Source organism: Capra hircus, chromosome 10 (assembly GCF_001704415.2).
Source record: "Capra hircus breed San Clemente chromosome 10, ASM170441v1, whole genome shotgun sequence".
NCBI lineage: Eukaryota > Metazoa > Chordata > Mammalia > Artiodactyla > Bovidae > Capra > Capra hircus.
The window spans coordinates 79,664,232-79,683,986 of record NC_030817.1 but is presented as its reverse complement, the minus strand read 5'-3'; the positions used below and the strand labels follow the sequence as shown (position 1 = coordinate 79,683,986).

The window sequence follows — 19,755 nt, the reverse complement described above, 5'->3', positions numbered from 1 at the left end:
CTAGGAGGGGGAGACATTCCCAGAAGCATTGGCTCCCGGGCATCTTAGAACCCTGGCTTGGAGCCTGACCAGAGTAGCCCCCATCTGCTAAATAGGCCAGAGGCTCCGATTCTCTAAGGCTTACATCCCTCCCTCTGGGGTGCGCCCTGCCCCTCCCTGAGTCACCCCAGGGAGAGAGGGGAAAAAAGGGAAGAGAAAAGAGGCATTGACTACAGAGGAAGGAAAAGGAAACAGCAGAGGAGGGAGGAGAGAGACCACACAGGAGTGGGTGACGGCGGAGATCGGAGAGGGCAGATCTAGGGCAGGGGGAGACAGACAGCCGAGCATCCCGGAGGGTGCCCCAAGAGCAGGGCGGCCAGGGGCGGGGAGCCGAGGGGGCGGGCCGGCCATGTCCCACGGGACCTACTACGAGTGCGAGCCCCGCGCTGGCCAGCAGCCACTGGAGTTCTCAGGGGCCCGCGCGGGGCCTGGGGAGCTGGGGGACATGTGTGAGCATGAGGCCTCCATCGACCTGTCTGCCTACATCGAGTCTGGGGAAGAACAGCTCCTCTCCGACCTCTTCGCCGTGAAGCCGGCCCCTGAGGCCCGAGGCCTTAAGGGCCCCGGGACCCCTGCCTTCCCCCACTACCTGCCGGCTGACCCACGGCCCTTCACCTATCCCCCACATACCTTCGGCCCCGACAGGAAGGCCTTGGGGCCTGGCATCTACAGCAGCCCAGGGAGCTACGACCCCAGGGCCGTGGCCGTGAAGGAGGAGCCTAGGGGGCCTGAGGGCAGCCGGGGGGCCAGCCGCAGCGGCTACAACCCTCTGCAGTACCAAGTGGCACACTGTGGACAGACAGCCATGCACCTGCCCCCAGGCCTGGCGTCACCCAGCCAGCCATTGCGCGTCCTTAAGGTAAGAACAGCTCAGTTCTCCTCCCTGCCACCCAGGGGCTGGAGGGAGGCCGTGTGCTCGGGGTCCATGTGTGGTGTTGCTGTGTGAAATCTACCCACCCAAGCCCTCTGTGCTCTGCACCTAGCCATGACCCCGCTTGGCCTCTCTGTGAATTCACTCCCACCTGAAGCCCCACTGTGTGGCTGGAACCCATGTGTCCTGCAGTCTCTGTGACCAGCTGGCCTGCCTTGATCTAAGGGCACCCCCCTCCAGCTTCTCTGCTGCCCACCAGCCCCCTCCTCTCATTTCTGTGCTGCCTCCTGCTTCTAGAAGAGGAAATGCCTGCTGAGGGTAGAACTGGAGACTCAAGACAGATGGAAGGAAAATGGCCTCAGAGCGTGTGGGGGACAGGAAAGGCAGTATGGGTCCAAGCCGCGGGTCCTGGCAGGGCGGTGGTCGTTCTGACGGGGCCAGGAGCTAGCCCTGAATCCCACGTCCCTCGGACGCCCCTCGCGTGTTCCGGCTGGTGGGATTCCTGCCCCACACCCTCACTCCTTTCCCTCCGTGCCTCCCCCTGCAGGCCCCTTTGGCCGCTGCCGCGCCCCCCTGCAGCCCGCTCCTCAAGGCGCCCTCCCCAGCGGGCCCCTCACACAAGGGCAAGAAGGCGGTGAACAAAGACAGCCTGGAGTACCGGCTGCGGCGGGAGCGGAACAACATCGCGGTGCGCAAGAGCCGGGACAAGGCCAAGCGGCGCATCCTGGAGACGCAGCAGAAGGTGCTGGAGTACATGGCCGAGAACGAGCGCCTGCGCAGCCGCGTGGAACAGCTGACCCAGGAGCTGGACACGCTGCGCAACCTCTTCCGCCAGATCCCTGAGGCCGCCAACCTCATCAAGGGCGTGGGGGGCTGCAGCTGAGCCCACCTGGCAGACTGAGGGCCCCAGCTCCCGAGCCCAGCCTGACCTTTCGGACACCCGCCCTCATTGGGGCCCAGAGCCCCTCTCAGGCCCAGCCAGAGAGAGACCACGGGCAAGTGGCAGCAGGGGGCAAGGAGGAGGGCAGGCCCGGCATGATGATTCTGTGGCTGAATAAAACTGCATATGACTTGGTGCTGGGGCTGTGCACTGGGCCTGGGCCGGTGTGGGGGTGTGGGTGTCTGGGTGTGTGTGTGATGGAGGCTCTGCGGGCAGGGAATGCGCAAGGCTAGGTCTGTATACCTCTCGATTCCAGGCCCAAATAAACACTTGGGAAATTCAGCAGACAAGCTGCCCATAGCTGTCCCCCAGCATACCACACAGCCAGGTCTGGTATCTGTCCCTCTGTTCTTCTCTCCCTGGACGTGGCCCACTCTACTCCCACCCTAGAGGACCTGGAGTGGCCTCTGGACATTCCCTTAGCAGAGCTCTGTGGTTTGCAGGGAGATCTCCATAGCTCCAGGCCCTCCTGCCCAGGCCTGCCGACCCTAGCCTATTCTCTCTCACCTTGAGGTGTAGCTCTGGGACTTCCTGCCCCAGGAGACTGAGGGAAAATTCCAGATGGCTCTGATGTATTTATGGTCACTCAGCAATTGATCTGAGGAGAAGGAAATGGCAACCCACTCCAGTATTCTTGCCTGGAAAATTCCATGGACAGAGGAATCTGGCAGGCTACAGTCCATGGGGTCGCAAAGAGTTGGCCACGACTGAGCACATCAGCGCAGCAACAATTGATCTGAGACTCAATCCCTTCTCCCCAGTTCCCAAACTTCAGTCTACCAGACTGACAGACCTCCATGCTTCCAACCCACCCGTGCCCACCTTTGTCCTCCATTCCTTGGGGGCATAGGTTCCTTAAAGAATCTGAGTGTTTGGGGGATGAATCAGTTGGGAAAGGCCTCGAGACCCGTTCATATACAATAAAATTGATAATGAGGAGGATGACAACCTCCCTGTGCAATGAACCCCATGTGGAAAGCAGTTTTTTCATAGAACTCTAGCCTGAGAGGCATAATATGACAGTGCTTGACAGCCTCAGTTTGAATTTCCCTCTGCTACTTGCTAGTTGTGTGACCTCGTGCTGGTTACTTCTCTCTGCACCTCAGTTTCCACATCTGCAAAATGGGAGTAGTAATGCTGTATGTTCATAGACAGTGCCTAGCACACAGTGAGCGTGAATAGTTGTTATTGTTTCCTTTTGCTACAACTGAAAGGACCTCAGAGATCTCATCTAAACTTCTCATTCTGCAGGTGAGGAAACCGAGGCTTCAGAGACGGAAGGGACTCACTCATAGAGTCATGAGATAGGTTAGAGGCAGAGCCAAAATTAGCTCCATAAATCACAGATCTCAAAGGGGCTGGAAGCAACCTCAAGAGATCATCTGGTAGGCTTTGCCCTCAGACAAGAAGATAGTGTGAGCCACATTTGATAGATAGTTGAGGGCCGGAGGGATAAGAGGCATTCTCCGGAAGCTCACCCAGGCCCTTTGCTGGCTCCATACATGCACCTGTTTCTCTACTTTGCACTCACACTCTCCCCTTGGAGGCATATGGAACAGTGCAGGGCACACGGGTCCCGTTCTGTCAGTGATCAAGGATTGTCGGATAGAATCAGAGACATGAGAGATTATAGAGGCTGGTTACAGTCTCTCCTAGGTCACCAATGACTTACAGGCCACTGCTGAGATAGTAGTGCTAGACATCAAGGAATAACCTTCTGAGAGGGAGAGAGTCTGGAGTATAGATCCTCCCAGTCCTCCCTCTCCCACCTACCTCCACATCCCCGGGTCAGAGCCTCCACATTGCAGACATCTGCGTGCACCGTGCCTACCTCACCCAGGACTCAGCCTCTTTCCTGCCTTTGCCTCCATGCCTCTCAGGCACCATCTCCCCTACATCTGTGCCCTGGATCCCCCAGCCCCAGGTCTGGTTTGGACACACAGATCTGAACCTCACTAGATGGTTTATTCTACCTGAGTTGGGAAGAAGGAGGCGCCCATCTCAGTGGATGCCTGGGAGAATCCCACACCTTCCTTTCAGCCCAGGGGGATGGGTTGCATAAGGGGGGTTTGTACAGAGCATGGTAAGTGACTCAACCTCCGGATTTCCTCCTCTCAGCTCAAGACCACTGCCCCTGGACTGATGTTCAGGTTCTGGGTGATGGGACCTGAGTTGCTTCAGTATCTGTTCAATTTCTTTCCCACAGTTCTGAATCATGTCTCCTCCCAGCCCCCAGCACCCGGGGCTCCCTGGGGTGGGTGCCTGCCACGGGGTCTGGAGGAGAGCCACAGCCCCAGGTGAGAGAAGCACATACCTGGGCCCTGCCTGACGCAGAGTGATGGGCACACTGCAATCCTCTGTAACAGATCACATCCTGGGGAGAAGACAGGTAGCCGGAAGTCACACTTTCGGAATGAGGTTTTTCAACTGGTTTGGTAAATTATTCCACAAGTATTTGTTGAGCATCTTTCTCATACCAGGTCCTTGCAAGTTTTTGAGGACACTGTAGTGACCAAGATAAGTCCAACTCTTAGCTGAATAATTCCTCCACCTGTTGTGTTCAGGCAGTGCAGGAGATTGTGGGCCGCAGGAGAATGAAGTCAGGTACTTAGCCCCTAACGCCTGGGGACAGGACAAGGACTCTCTGCAGCTGCCTCACAGCCTGGGAGGGTGATGGCTCTCTGCTGCTGCTGGAACTTACAACTCCTGCAGCAAGTAACACAGCAGGAGGAGGTAACACTGAAATTGAAACCTTAAAAATGTCCTAGAGGAGGCAATTGTGGTAAACTGGGTGGGAGGGGAGCAGGGGGAGAGCAAATGCCAAGGCTGTGAGGTGTCCCGATCCGGAAGAAGCAAGGAGAGCTGGTGAGGCTGACTGAATAGAAACGTGGAAGAAGAGTAGGCCAGAACTGCACCGCCCTCCCTCCAGGACAGTCTTCATCCCCTCTGAAGCAGCAGGCTCCCTGCACCCCGAGCCCCTCTTCCCCCACCACCCCACCACAGAGATGCCTGCCTCCAGAGGTGGCAGAAAGAAGGCACCCCCCGGGAAGGGTGGTTAGTCTCACCCTTGCCTGGGGAAGGTACAAGGTCCTGGGACAAGGGCATGGGAACTTTGAAAACCAGCAAATCAAGGTCCGCAGCACACACACTTGTGTTCCCTTGGCTTTACAGTCCACAGTTTGGCCCACTTTTCCTTCATGAACAAAACTGGGACCAGTGTAAGAGTCCTGAGCTGACAGCCCAGATCCTAGGCCCCAGGGAAGGGGGAGAAGGGAGGATGTTGGACATACCACCAAGAGGCAGGAAGTTGTCCAAGGTGAGCCTGCCAAGGTCAGTCTGAGGTGGCGGTGGCAGCTGCTTGTGAAAGCTGCTCCCCCTGCTTGGTGCACACCTCCCCACCCCACCCCCCAAGGATTGCCACATGCCCGGGCCCCCAGGGCCCCCATCCCAGTGTTGCAAGATCCCGGTTGGGGTTGTGGGGGTGGAAAGGGGCCTCTTCACCTCCACCCCCTACCCTACCCTGCCCCAAGCCAGTGAGGGGACCATGGGATGGAGGGGGCCATACGGGAGATGCTGAGGCAACAGTAGCCAGGGCCTGTGCACTCCTCTGGGACGGTCACTTCCTGTCACTACCAGTGGGTAGATCTCTTCTTACAGGACTCAGCTGGGGCTGGTCCCCAGTGGGAAGGATCCAACCTGGACAGGACTCCAGGCTGGCCTGTCAGCTGCCCCCATAAGCAGACCTGGCTTGGCCCCAGAAAAGCACCAATGAGAAGTTCACTGAGGAGGCCCATCAGAAACTCCCTGAGGCTACCCCATGGAGAAATGATGACGGCTGCACCTGGCCATCAATGCTGACTTCATGGAGCAACAGAAGAGTTCTAGGACTTGGGAGAAGGAAGGCTTCCTACTAGGGAGAGACCCCCCCATGCAGAGCTGGAACCTCCCCTTCTCTTTCAGAAACCCAGATCTGAGTTAGGTAGAGGCAAGCTGTACATAGCATGGATCCCCCACACCCCACAAGCCAAGCTTCACCCTGAAGCACCAAACTGTCCAAAACCCGACTGCTCCCCACACCTAGCACTGTCACCCCTGGCCAGACCATCCAGCCCTGCTGCAATCGGGACGGTTTGCAAAACGCCTGTAGCTCCCGCTTGGTCACCATCTGAGGTTAGGACTGCGCTCAGGAGATAAGCCCAGGCCCCACCCGCCGTCCCGAGTGAGACTGCTGGCCTGCTGCAATCGGGACGGTTTGCAAAACCCCTGCCGGCTCCAGCTCTGTCACCATCTGAGGTTAGGGCTGCACCCCAAGATAAAGTCTAGTCCCGCCCACTGGCTCTGCCTTCAAACCTTACGGGCAGCAGGGCCAAGAGACAGAGCTCCAGGGAAGCCTACTCAGGGTCTGGAAGCCTTAACCAGACCCAGTATGAGGACCCCTTCTGCCTGTCCTCTCCCTCCTCTTCTCCCCTTCATCCCCAGCCTCACTTTTGCACCCTGTCCTCATCACCGTCCTTTCCCCTCACTCTCCATCTACCTTCCTACCTCCCTTCTCTCTCATCACTCTCATTCATTCCTTTGCTCAAACAATATTTACAACCCTCTGGGCATTTTGCTTGTTTTAGGAGCTATAGGATAAGCAAGGACTGTCCCTACTCTTGTGGGGTTTACAGATTCACAAAGGGGACAGACAAACATACCCCCTCCCCAAAATAAATAGATGGTTCTAAACTGCAGGCAGTGCTATGGGACAGAAATAAAGTATGATTGTGACAGATGCTTATAAGAGAATCTGATGTAAAAGTGAGGGTCAGGAAAGGCTTTCGAGGAAGTAACATGTAAGCAGACACCTCAAAGGTGAGTAGGAATCACTGTGGCAAAAACTGAGGGCTCCCAGCAGAGGCAGGAATTCCCCAAGCAGGACCTTCCCACTCATTGACAGAGGCTGGGGTTGGAAACAGACTAGACTGACGGGGAGAGGTGAGGTCAGAGAAGGGCTGAAACCAGATCATGCTCTGAGGGGATGCAGAACATCCCGGGGTGGAACCACCTTCCAAAGGAAGAAGACATTTCCTCTCTCCTAAGGTGAAAGGGGAGAAACGCAGCAGCAGACACAGACCCAAACAGGTCTGGAGTCCGCTGAGCTTGTTCCCCTCTCAGTACTTCTGTTTTCACTACGAAAAAGAGGTGATTTCAAGTGACTTAGTAGGAAGCTTCAAGAAAGAGGCTTAAAGGTGTAAAATCCCAGTTGCTGACAGTGGAAGCAGGAGCTGAGCTCTCTGATCTTGGAAGTGGCCAGTTGAAGTCAAGGATGACAATTTTAGGTGACAACAGTCTGTCCTCTGGGGGGACTTCCTTCAGGGGTCCTTACCTACTTGGGAGCAAGTGTGGACAAGATAGATGTTGGGTTCATCTGGTCATGGGGGTCTCCCAGGGAGGCAGGATGGATGGGACGGACAGGGAAGGGGAGGGATTTTGTTTTGAATCTGAAACCTAAGGCGAATAAGAAGAGGTGAAGAGACAAGAAGGGCCATGGTTCTTCAGTGAGGTTTAGAACAGCGACAGTAGGCCAGCTTGAGCAAACAAACCATAGGGAAAGGAGATCATATCAGAGAGTGGGATGTTTGATTCAGTTATTTCATAGGTACTGCAGTTTCTAGTGATAAGGCCTGGGTCTGACCCTGGGTGGGAGTGGGGAGGGCTTGCTAAGGTGGATGGAGAGGCATGTTAAGATGAGAGGATGCAGGAACTGAGAGGTGATCGTACTGGATGGAGCACCCAGATGGATGACTCTACCTAGGATGACTTCTGTGCTCAGCCTCACTTCCTCTGCACAACCCATGACCCACACCCCACAACCTATCATTCACCTCCACCCTCCATCAATGTCCCCTTCCCATCTAGTTTCCCACCTCCCACCTCCATGCCCTTTCTCATCTCCATCCTCACCCTCTCCAACTCCACCCTGTCTCAACACCTTCATCCTCTCCTTACCCCTTTCTCTCTCTGCACCCTTATCTTTCTCATCCTCTTCCTTTCAGCACTTTATTTCGCCTCCACACTGGGCACCTGAAAAGCTACTGCACGGTGGATTAAAGCCTGTGCCCAGGAGCCTAAATACATGGATTCAAATCCCATGGATACTGCCTACCCATGTTGCCTCGGTTGTAAAAATGGGGTAATAATAACAGCTACCTCACAAGGTTGTCAAAAGGATTACCTGAGTCTAAAGTGCTTGGAACAATGTCTGGGCACAAAGGAAGGGTCAATCACAGGATTGTTGCCCTCCTCCTCTCCTTGCCTTGTTACACTTTCCTTCCTCCATCTTGGGCTTCCCCAGGGGCTCAACCCAATGGCTCAGCAGGTAAAGAATCCACTTGCAGTGCAGGAGACAACAGGAGACATGGGCTCGATTCCTGGATCAAAGATCCCCTGGAAAAGGAAGTGCAACCCACCCCAGTATTGTTGCCTGAAAAAAATCCCATGGCCAGAGGTGCCTGGCAGGCTATGGCCATGGGGACACAAAGATTCGGACATGACTGAATAACCGAGCATGCACACACACTCCACTCTCTCACCTCCATTATCCCTCCGTACCTACTTCATATTTCTTCTGAGATGCAGAGATGAATCAGCCTCAGCCCCTACCCACAGTCTGACAGGGAAACAAGCACAAAAAGAAATGTCAGGAGAATATAATAAGCACTACTTCAAAGATGCGAAGGAAATGCCCTTGGAGAATAGAGGATATGCAAACTAACACTGCCTGGGGAACTAAAGAAAAGTCTCAACAGGCAAATAAACTTCTCAGCTGGATCTTGAAAGATGAGGAAGGATTTGCCAGGCAAAGGCAGGACGAAGTATTCCAGCCAAAGGAACATGACGAGTTTCCTGTGCTGCTTGTGTTAGAAGGTCTGAAGTTGTGCAAGCTTATGAGAAGTTAGGATGAACCCCTTCCCTGGAGAGGGCACGCCCTATCCCAGTAAGGCCAGAAGGGGGCAGCAAAGCTTTAGGAGCTGTGGCAGCCGAAGCCCAGAAAACCTCCAGAGCTGCAGAGACCTTGAACACTTCCACAAGCCCTGACCCTGAGGGTTTCCCCCAGACTGGGCCAGCCAGGCCCGGAGGAGGGGAGAAAATAAAAACAAGATTTCTGACACTTGGAGAAAAAAAACTAGGTGTGTCTCAGAAGAAGAACTGAAGTCCTCTAAATATGCCCTCTAACACATGTTGAATATCTTTGAACATCTTCTATTAATGTTTTTTGAGAGTTTACTTTTCCTCTGGGCAGCCCTCTAAGAAGCTTCTATGAAGCCCCACAAAGCTAACAGAGCAGCCTCTCATAGGTGGTGTTAGTCAACCTACATGTGCTTAAATGGCAATCACCATGTGCTCTACACAGGTGGAGGAAATGCCTAAGTCTTACAGCTTAGAGTTCACCCTGTACTGACCTGAGAGCTAGTGGAGTGCAGGAGCCTTGTCTGTCCAACTCCAATGAAACAGGCAAGCATCTATGAAACAAAGAATGAAGTAACCCCAATTTTTTGCTTCTGAAGTTTCAAAGTTGTCCACTCAGAATGACAGGAACTTAGGCTGAGATAAAAGAGGGTTAGAAGAGAGTTAGGAAGTAGGCTCCTCTTTGGAAAGGTCAGTTGAGGCCTCAGGAATTAACACTGCCCCACTCCAGCTCTGCTTTTGGCACCCCAGGGGGGAAAGGGTGGGGGCTGCTGCTTGGCCCTTGTAGTTCACATTGGATCTCCTAGCAGGAATTACAGATTTAGTCAACAACACTCAAATCTTGAAAAAAAAAAAACTCAAGCTTGGTGAAGGGGATTTCAAGAGAGATGGTAAGAGAAGAAAGCCAGATGTAAGTGAGGCAGGGAAGACGGGAACAGAAGGCTAGATCCAGAGCAGGCTATGGAGAGACGTTTATAAGATATGGCTGCTGCCACTGCTCCTCCTGGAGATCTACTCCTCCTGGGGACTGCTCCTCCTGGGGATCTACTCTTGGGAGCCGCTCCTCCTGGGGATCTACTCCTCCTGGGGGCTGCTCCTCCTAGGGGGCTTCTCCTTCTGGGGGAGATACTCCTCCTGGGGGCTCCTCCTCCTGGGGCCTGCTCCTCCTGGGAGTCTACCCCTCCTGAGGGGCTGCCTCAGACAGGTGTCTACATGATGAGACACAGACGTCTGAGCCTTCTCAGCCCTCCTTTCTCCCCACTTCCCCCAAACTTCTGTTCATCCTCCCTCACCCTCCCTGGTCCCCAGGATCCTCAACCCCTCCAAACCCAAACCTGTCATAGTGGAGATCCTGTATCAGAGGGAGCTTGGAATCCTGAAGGAGATGAGGTGAGAGGGGAATCCTGAGCCCTGGTAGCAAGGACAGAGGCTGGAGAGAGAAAGCTGAAGAGCACAGGAAGACTGAAGGGACAGAGAAGGCTACGGCAGGGAGACCACACAGAAAAGGAATGGTATGTCTAGGATGTGGAGGTAAAACCGCCCATCTTGCTAAGTCCCTCTAAGGCAAGGACCCCTGCTTCTGAATCCAAACCCTGCACATTACTGCCATGCTGTCTGGGGAGAGCCACACATCCCAAACTACCACAGTCAAGTCAAGTTCATGTGATTGAACATGTATACAGTACTGCTTCAGGAACACCCAGAAACCTCTCCAGCTCACCTACAGCTTCATTCCTGTCAGGTGCAGCCTCCTGAAACCAGGATATGAAGGAGAGACTTGCTTGGAGGTGAAGGTGAGAATGATTTCTCGGATTTGGGGAACCGAAGACCTCTAGCCTATCTAGGCCTCTCCACCACCACCAGCATCAGAATTACTTAATGTGCTTCCTACCAGGGCAGATTCCTGAACCCCTCTCCTTTGGCAATTTATTAAATCAGAGACTGTTAGGGAGTGGGGGAAAGACTCCCTGTTCTAACCATCTGCCTAGATGACGTTCAGTTCATCAGACTAGCTGGCGCCTATCCTGGTACCCAGCTTCCTGTCATCCTCTCCCCAGCCCAACCGCTAAGCTAGATGAGACATTTCACTCCCTACCATACCCCTGACACCCATCTACATGGTTATGCCTTGTGGTCAGGGCAGGAACCCCACTGCTGACCTATCCAGAAAGGGGGGCCAGGGATCCAAAACACTGATTCCTCCTGTATGTGTGGGTTGCCCACACTTCCAAGCGCCACCAAGAGGTGAGGATCAAAAAAAAAAAAAAAAAGAGGTGAGGATCAAATCAAATCCCTTTTCTTGGCTCTGCATCTCAATCTTAGATGTCATGGGAAAGAAAGAGAGCATATAAGTCGTTTTCATTAAATTGTGCTTATTTGGAGGAATTTCCCGGTGGTTCAGTGGTTAGCCCTCTGGGCTTTCACTGCTGAGGGCTTGGGTTCAATCCCTGGTGGGAGAACTAAAATCCTACAAGTTGTATGGTACAGCCAAAAAAAAAAAAAAATCATGCTTATTTGGGGTAACTTGGGGGCATGCTGATGAAGTTTGGATGGGCACTGAAAACCCCCCACACCATCCCTTGGCACCACCTTTGCCAAGTTTCCTAGGCCTCCATTTTCAGGGAGAGCTCTGCATTACCCTAGTCCCCTCCTTTCTGCCCCCACCTGACCTGGCCCATGAATATTCATCTATCGTAGCCCCCACTGCCTGCTGCCAGCTGGACTAAGAAGACAGGCCCCTTGCTGATACCACTGTCTCCTGCACCCTGCATTTTCCAGCCTCAGCCACAGTGTTGTGGTCATGGTGACTGCTGCGTGATGAACAGGAAGAAGCAGACAGGCTGAGGCAGGGGGCGCACGTCACTCAGCTTCCCACCAAGTGGAAGGACCTCCTCAGGGTGGAACAGAAGGTGCCTCAAGCTCTAGGAAGAGCCGATTGGGCAGAGGGGTGAGAGTGTGGGTCCACCCTGCTGCGGTCCCTTCACTTTGCAGTCATGTGTCTTCAGGCCACACTCCATGAACTGCTCCATGCCCTGGGTTTCTCTGGATGGCTCCTTGAGACATGGAAGGAGGGATTGTCTGAATGAGGGCAAGGTCTCTCCACATATCAGCCAGAAGGAATCACTGATATCTCACCAACCCCTTCCTTCCAACTCTCTCTCACCCTTCTGAAGTTTCCCTCTCATGTACCATCTCTCCTTTTCAGTCTTAGAGAGAACTGTTCTGCAAAGCAAGTGACAAGGCGAGATGAGTGGGGACAGCTGCTTTCCACCACAGCCTGGCCAAGCACTTGGAACTGTAGGAGGCTCACTGGGTGCTTCCTTGGAAGAAGCGGTGAGAATGAGAACAGCTTAGGGTCATGGAAGGAAGAGGGAGCAGTCAAATGCTACCTCCTCCCGTGGGGCCCTTTGTCTTTACACTGGGAGGTCTGACTACTCCAGGACTGTAAATGACTGCTACCTATGACAGTGCCCAATGTCCTAGGCTTGACCCAATCACTTGCTGCCTTCAAAGACTCAGGCTGAGGCTTCCTGGGTGGTCCAGTGGTTAAGAATCCACTTTCCAATGCAAGGGAGACTGGTTTGAACCCTAGGACAGGAAGATCCCACATGGCATAGAGCAACTAAGCCAGTGCCCCACAACTACTGAACCAAAGCTCTATAGCGACTGCGAGCCACAGCTACTGAAGCCAGTGCACCTAGAGGCTGCGCTTCGAAAGAAGAGAAGTCACCACAATGAGGAGCCTGAGCACAGCAACTGGAGAGTAGCTCCCGCTTGCTGCAACTAGGGAAAGCTGTGTAGCAACGAAGACCTGCTACAGCCAAAAGGTTAGATCAGGAAATTTTTGGAAAGAAAAAAAAAAAGACTGGGGCTGGGACCAGGTCAACCACAGCACTGCAGAGGTGCTGTTGTGGGGCTGGGTGAGATAAGGGAGAACTGCAGAGGGCATTTCTGACTCAAGTCAGCTTGGGGTAAGTGGAGAGGTTGGAGGGGGTTATCTGCTGCTAACGTGGAATGGAAACTGTGAGCATGGCTGTCCTTGAGGGGTTTGGGGGTTCACTTGTTCTGAGGCCTCTTTGTCTTCCTGTCTCTCAGGGCCTGGCCTGGAATCTGGCCCTGTGACCGCCTGTGGGAATGGCGCCTCAGGCTTCTCCTGCACTGGCTGACGCGCATGTGCTGCAGGGCTGAGGGGCTGCGGGGCTGAGGGGCTGCGCAACTGGCCGCCATCCTGGTGTCACTCTCTAATTCCCCACACACAGCGGCCTGGGCTGCCACTACCCGCACCTGGATAAATGAAGCTGCTCCCCAGACCCCATGCTGGGAGGCCCCTGCAGGTTCAAGCCCTTGGTCAGCGGGGTGGCTGGACTAGAGAAAGCGGAATGAAACAGAGTTGGCCCAGACAGAAGTCTCCTTCTGAGGCATCTGGACAAACACTATTCTACCCTCTGCCCTGCCCTTCAGAGTGAATGCTCAGAGAAGGGAAATGGATTCCCACCCGGGACAGAGAATCCCCATGGGGAGATCTGCCATCCTTAGAGTCGGTGCTTCCTTGCCAACCTCACTTCACAGCTGCTCCCTGGGGACAAGGCCAGGCATCCCTCTCAGATGCCACATGGAAGGAAGCAGAGCTGACTGGCTGCTGCTGTTTACATCAATGCATAGAGAGGGCAGTGTACAAAGTGCAGGTGGAGGGATCATCCTGGGCCCCATGCCTTCCAGGAAAGGCTATTCAGATGAGTATCAGAAGTGGACTGGCTGTAGTACACTGGCAAAAAAGTTTGGAAGTGCTCTTGTGGTAGTACCACCCAACGTGTTTTTACGTACATCTTTTTTTTTTTTTTATCATTGGAGTATAGTTGTTTTACAATACTATTTGTTTCAGGTGTACATAGAGCAACATTGAAAACACGTGTTTCAATATTTTTATAGATTATACTCCATTTAAAGTTACCATACAATTTTGGCTCTATACATTGCGCTGTACAATAAATCACTATAGCTTACGTATTGATGTTCATTCATTTTTTACTAAGTACCCTACTGAGTCCGTGACTCTGATTTAGAATGAATTTTCCTTAGAAGGTGGGCTTGAGTAGGTAACTGAGGCTATAACCATGCTCTGCTACATATTTCCTTGCAGATACCTGGCTACTATGATCTTCTGTCACTCATGCTGGTTGTGTTAGACTAATGAATTTACCAATGCTGCTGCTGCTGCTGCTGCTAAGTCGCTTCAGTCGTGTCCGACTCTGTGTGACCCCACAGACAGCAGCCCACCAGGCTCCCCCGTCCCTGGGATTCTCCAGGCAAGAACACTGGAGTGGGTTGCCATGTCCTTCCCCAATGCATGAAAGTGAAAGTGAAGTTGCTTAGTCGTGTCCGACCTTCAGCGACCCCATAGACTGCAGCCTACCAGGCTCCTTTGTCTCTGGGATTTTCCATGCAGGAGTACTGGAGTCGGGTGCCATTGCCTTCTCCAGTTACCAATGCTATTACTTACAAACTGTAAATCTTTCAATCCAAGACCTGTTATTCCAGCTGTCTTGAGGATTAGTTGGGTCTCCAAGAGGCTCCCTGGGGAAGGAACAGTGAGAAACTGACAGAAGCAGTACTACAGGCTCTAGTGAGCAGAGAAGGCACTGGCAGGTAAGGAGATGCTTCCAGCTAGGGATTTATCCAGGGCGCCAAGGAGAATGCTGAAGGCCTTTACTTCCTAACCCTCCTCTGAAGACCTTCCCGTTCATCGCACACCTGTTTCATGACATACTCTTTCAGGGACTATACTTCCATTAAGAGATCCAAGTGTCCAGAAAAAAGAAAAAAAAGAGAGATCAGTCCTTTTAGGTGCTATATCCACAGCCCCTTACCACTAGTCTGGTGTTCACTGCACATATGTGGAAATTTCCTGGCTGCCAAGGGCCTTCAGTTGGTATGCTGCCTAGGGCTCTGACCTTGACTCTCCAGAAGAAACCTCTAGAAGTACCATTATGAAGAAGCCACCCTTATCATAAAATACAGCAAGTAACAGCAAGTAAGGAAACATTCCTAGAAGTCTTCAAATTCCAGAATCTAGGTATCTGAAATTGTGTTGCTTAAACACTCACTCATACTCTGACCTGTGTGCTGCTGTGCCGTCGCGGCAGTCGTGGCCCGCTCTGCAGTCCCATGAACTGTAGCCCGCCAGGCTCCTCTGTCCATGGGATTCTCCAGGCAATACAGGAGCGGGTCCTCATGCCCTCCTCCACGGGAGCATCCCAGCCCAGGAGTCAAACCCACATCTGCATTTTCAGGCAGATTCTTTCCTGTTGCGCCACCAGCGATTATACGAAGTGGTATTTCTGAAAACAAGGATCCCTCACATGGGGCCCATTACTGTGGGACACCTCTCCCCTCCACAGTAATGGAGTTTACCCATCTCTAGGACATACGGCTCCTAGTCCCCTTTTCTTCTTTTTTGCCTGTGCTGCCTAGATTGTGGGATCTTAGTTCCCTGACCAGGGATCAAACGTGGGTCCCCTGCAGTGGAAACAGAGTCCTCATAACTGGAGCACCAGGTTGAGGAGCATCACCTTAAGCATGACTAATGCACCTTGCCCAGACACCATTGTCTAGCTCTTCCCCTAAGTCATTTCCCTTGCTGCCAAGTTCTCCTTCCAACAATATAGGTTCCTGGCAGTCTTGGATCTTGGTCTCATTCATTTCAGGTTGCGTAAACCCTTTTATTGATTTCTTGTTCTGCTTACCATTTAGGAGATCTAGATATTAAAATAAAGGTAGGAAAAAAGAAAATAGCTGAGAGAGGGTCTGAGGGAGTTCTGGGTGAGTGTCGAGAGAGCAAAAGAAAAGAAACATAAATAGGAGTAACTTCAAAAAAGTAGAAATAAAAATAAAACAAAGGTAAGACCCTCCGCCACCTAGGCACTATTCCAGGCCACATTATCACCTCTACGTTCCTAGGTTTTTGGTTACTTTGGACCATAATTTTTTCATGACCCATCAAAGTCTGTCCGTAGGATTCTGCCCAATGTTGTTTTTCCTGTGGATGCACTGGGAACCATGGCCTATCAGAAAGAAGCTACTCTTCAGGTGGGACCTCCTGCCCTTTTATCATTCACCAGAGCTCCAGTGCACAACAGGGGGCCCAGTGGAGGGATCACAAAGTGTGATGCTACCTGGAGCATGACAGGGGTTACAGCAGAGATGATTTCTTAAGAGACACTGGATAGAAAGTTCATCTAATGTCTATACTTACGTTCTACTTTTCTCAGAATGCCTCTTTCTCTGTATATCAACATTACACTAGCCTTGGAATGAAAAAAAAAGTAGAGACTTATGGTTCTGAAAATTCGTTATATTTTTATTATTTTTTTTCATTATTTTGACATAAAAAAATAAATCCTTCAGCCTATAAAGAATGTTACTTGTTTTCATATTGTTGTAAAGCAAACTTATAAGATAGGAACATCTGCTACCAGTTCAAAAGATGCCACATATACTTTAGGAAAAGTCACTATTGGGATTCAAACAAACATCAGGGTGAAGGGAACAAACATCTATCTCCTGATTTTTCCATAATTTTACTAAATCATCAAGAGGAAAGCTAGTAGTGGGGATGTTACAAAATTATGCCAGAATTTGGTAATGATAGTGAACCGGCCACGCAAATCCAGCTAGGTCATGACCTTGTACAAATGCTCTACCTGATACCCTAACAAGCCGGGCTGGTAATGGATTTGAGTTATAATGTATAGATTCCTTTCAGTTACAGTTGCAAAGGAAGTGTTTAAATTCTTGAAGTAAGCTAGGAAGCAGGCTGCTGATCTGGATTTGCTCAGATGGAAAACACTTCCAGCAGGAGTCCAGTTGACAGGCTGTTGGAATCACCAGGCCTGTACTTGTCAGGTAGTTTCCGCCAGCTGATCAGGACACCATCTCCAAGTCTTTGATGATACATTTCAAGTTCTCACAGTAAAGCTGTGGCCATGGCTGCATTAGCTCTGCCTATCTTCTTTGATTTTTTTTTCTTTGATTTTTAATATCATTCTTTACCAGCTGTAGCAGCCACTGCTTGGTAAAACTTTGCCACAAAGTCTGGCTCACTGACCTCCAGCTGCCTGACAAATTCATTGCGTTCCTGCTCAGCCCAACCTCGAAACCACTGATCCCAAAGACGTAACTGGCACTCAAAGATACAAGGTGGTCGGTTTGCTCCAGACACACTAAGCTGCTCCAGACTTTCCAGCAATGGCTGTAATTTTCCTGGTACTGCCTTAGCTACCAGGTCCTGAAGGAAACGTTCACGCTGAGGACCTGACCAGCTGGCAAACCAGTGAAGAATACACTTCATCTCCTGGGAAGTGATGTAAGACATTGGGGGAGGAGAAGAGTTAGAAATATTGTCTGGTACTGGGGGTAAGGGAGAAGGGATGGAAAGCGGCATTGAAGAGGAAGACGATTCCAGTGGCATCCTGAAACATAAAAGCACTGTTATGTACTCTCTGGATAGAGCAACGAAAACAAAGCTTCCCAACAACATGGAAACTTACCACACTCAACCAGCGTCTATTACTTTTCACCAATTTGGTTTACAGAAAAACAACAGGGTCCTTTGTTTATTATCCAACTACCTTACAGAAAGCACCCAAGAATAACTTCATTTCATATCTGCCAACTTTCCTCTTTTTCAAACCCATTACCCTCCCCAACCACTGCCTCCCTCCATCATTCCTACAAAGAATCTAAAAATAACCAAAGCATCCCTTGTTCATTCTGTCCCACCTAATTCTATGTTCTAGGTTGAGTAAAGAAAAAAATCAACGATTAATACTGGTCCAATATACCTTCCCTAAAATGAAAAAAAGGTATACATTTTTTAATTTACCAAGCAGCTGGTCAGGACCCAGATGCTAATCCTTTCTGAGCTATCAACAGTAGGTTAAAAAAAAAGAGAGAGAAAATCTTATACAGTGAAAGAGCCTTCTCTGCAATGTGCATGTAGCCTCTGAAATAAGAACTTTATAACTGTATTATTTTCTTATATTTCCTGTAAAGCATCAGGAAAAATTGAAGAGCAGAGTTAGTGAGGGTGCCTTGTCAAATGAGATAACAGAGTAAGAAAAACAGGAAAAGCAGCCAATTGTTTTTTAAGGACTGAGAAAACGGTCTAGTTGGTTTGCTGGCTTAGGGACCTAACAAGTGTTATACTGCTGTGACAATTCATGTATGAACACTTTTCTTCGTGTTTAATAGAATACCTGTTGATGACCGGCCTTAGCATCACTAATGCAGCTGGGAGGTCAACCAGCTTGAAGAGTTCTCAAATCCCACAGTTTGAATCTCAATGAAAACAAACTACTTGTTTACGACATATTTTACTGTTTGTGTTTCTTCTGTTCTAAGCTGGAGCGTTTCTACTGACAAAGGAACCCAGAAGCAATTACCATCAGTTCACTACCAAAACAGCTCAAGGAGGTTTCTTTTTCACAGTGGCCCTACAAGAAGCAATTCTTCCTAAAGGAATATTATTCTCTTATTCAGAGAAAGGGAGAACTTTTCCCGAGTCTTGCGACATAGCTTCAATGGCAAGTTCAAGTTCAATGATCAAGAACTGGTTCGTAGGCCAGGTCCAAAGACACTATGCTGCCACCTTCCACTTTGGAGGCCACGGAATCTGGCATTCCGAGGTCCCAAAGAGCAACACAGCCCTAGATGGGAGTGGCGGAGATTCGGAAGATGGGAGGCGGTAGCTGTATCCGTAGAAGAGTTGCAGGCTTGCCACACTAAGGGTAGCACGCAAACACTGAGTCTTGCCCGGCCCAAGGAGGGAGGTACTTCTACCCCGCTTACCTCCCCTTTTTTCTCACAGGGCACCCGGAGACCGCCACAACAGGGTTTAGACTCCAACTATCGCGGCCGCTTCCATGTTTCCTGAAAACCCTAAGGAGGGCCAACCCGGCAGCCCACGCACTTCCGGCCCCGGACCCGCCCCAAACACCCAAGTTCCACAGCGCCTCAGCCTTAGGGCCGGAGATAGCCGAATAATTCCGATTATGGCTAGGCCAGAGTCGACAGCTTCCGAACGGATTCGATTCAAAACCTCGGTAAGACGAAGAGAACCGAGCTCTGAAAGCAGGATGCGGGAGGCGGGGAGAGGCTGGGAGGCTGGAAAGAACCAATTGGTGCCGATGTGCAGACGGAAACACCCGAGCACTTCCGGAGGAACCCGGGGAGTTCTGAGTGGTAATCGAGGGGTTGACTATAGCAGTGGGCGGGGCCAACTCGGTACGTTCGAAGGGCGTTGGCGGAAATTACCGAAGATGCCCGAAGCCGTCGGGACGGACCCGAGTACCTCACGCAAGATGGCGGAGCTGGAGGAGGTGACTCTGGACGGGAAGCCTCTTCAGGCGCTGCGGGTGACCGACCTGAAGGCCGCACTGGAGCAGCGAGGCCTAGCCAAGAGCGGGCAGAAGAGTGCCCTGGTCAAGCGGCTCAAAGGGGTGAGGAGACGGCGTTGCCGGGGTGTCCGAGGGAAGCGGACCCGGTAGAGCCGAGTCTCTGCCGCGGCGCAGGCGCAGTGTCCGGGCTCGGCGCGAGCGAGCTCAGGCCGCCAGCGCGAGCCTCCGGATCCGCGCGCACGGTGGTTGGCGAGGCTCGCGCTGGAGTAGAAATAGCGCCGGTTCCCGCCTTAACGGTAGCGGCGCGAGCCCAAAATGGGAGGGTGCGCGCTACTCTCCCGGAGTGTCTTAAGCTCCTTCCTCGTTCCCCCACCCCCTCCTTGTTTGTGTCTGTGGTATCGGCGCATGCGCTGCAGAAGGAGTTAAATCCCACTACAACCACCGGCGTTGCTGGCCTGAGGGGGGCGAGTTGGGCTGGGTCGGAGTTAGGGGTATAGTTGGCCGGAGGGGTTGATGGGGTTGGTTATTGGTATCCGAATGAATAGAATTGGGGTAGGGCA

General features: G+C 51.9%; 3 protein-coding genes across 6 annotated transcripts in view; 2 read left to right on the top strand and 1 right to left on the bottom strand.

Annotated features, from left to right (window-relative positions):
* Window positions 280-1,985, top strand: CEBPE (CCAAT/enhancer binding protein epsilon). The gene is made up of 2 exons (XM_005685252.3): window positions 280-898; window positions 1,458-1,985. The coding sequence occupies exons 1-2, from the start codon at window positions 389-391 to the stop codon at window positions 1,791-1,793; spliced, it is 846 nt and encodes a 281-aa protein (XP_005685309.2). The 5' UTR covers window positions 280-388; the 3' UTR covers window positions 1,794-1,985.
* On the bottom strand, window positions 16,141-18,866 carry C10H14orf119 (chromosome 10 C14orf119 homolog). The gene is made up of 2 exons (XM_005685253.3): window positions 18,648-18,866; window positions 16,141-17,269 (listed from the first exon to the last, which is right to left on the bottom strand). Exon 2 carries the CDS (start codon window positions 17,266-17,268, stop codon window positions 16,840-16,842), a length of 429 nt encoding a protein of 142 aa, XP_005685310.1. The 5' UTR covers window position 17,269; window positions 18,648-18,866; the 3' UTR covers window positions 16,141-16,839.
* ACIN1 (apoptotic chromatin condensation inducer 1) overlaps window positions 18,892-19,755 on the top strand; it is a 39,247-nt gene continuing 38,383 nt past the window's right edge. For 2 of the 4 annotated variants that reach the window (XM_018054588.1, XM_018054587.1), the window contains exon 1: window positions 18,986-19,297. In XM_018054588.1, the coding sequence (XP_017910077.1) occupies window positions 18,986-19,297 (312 nt within the window). Of the gene's footprint in view, window positions 19,298-19,755 lie in introns of all 4 variants that reach the window. The other 2 variants (XM_018054585.1, XM_018054589.1) reach the window with 2 other exon arrangements.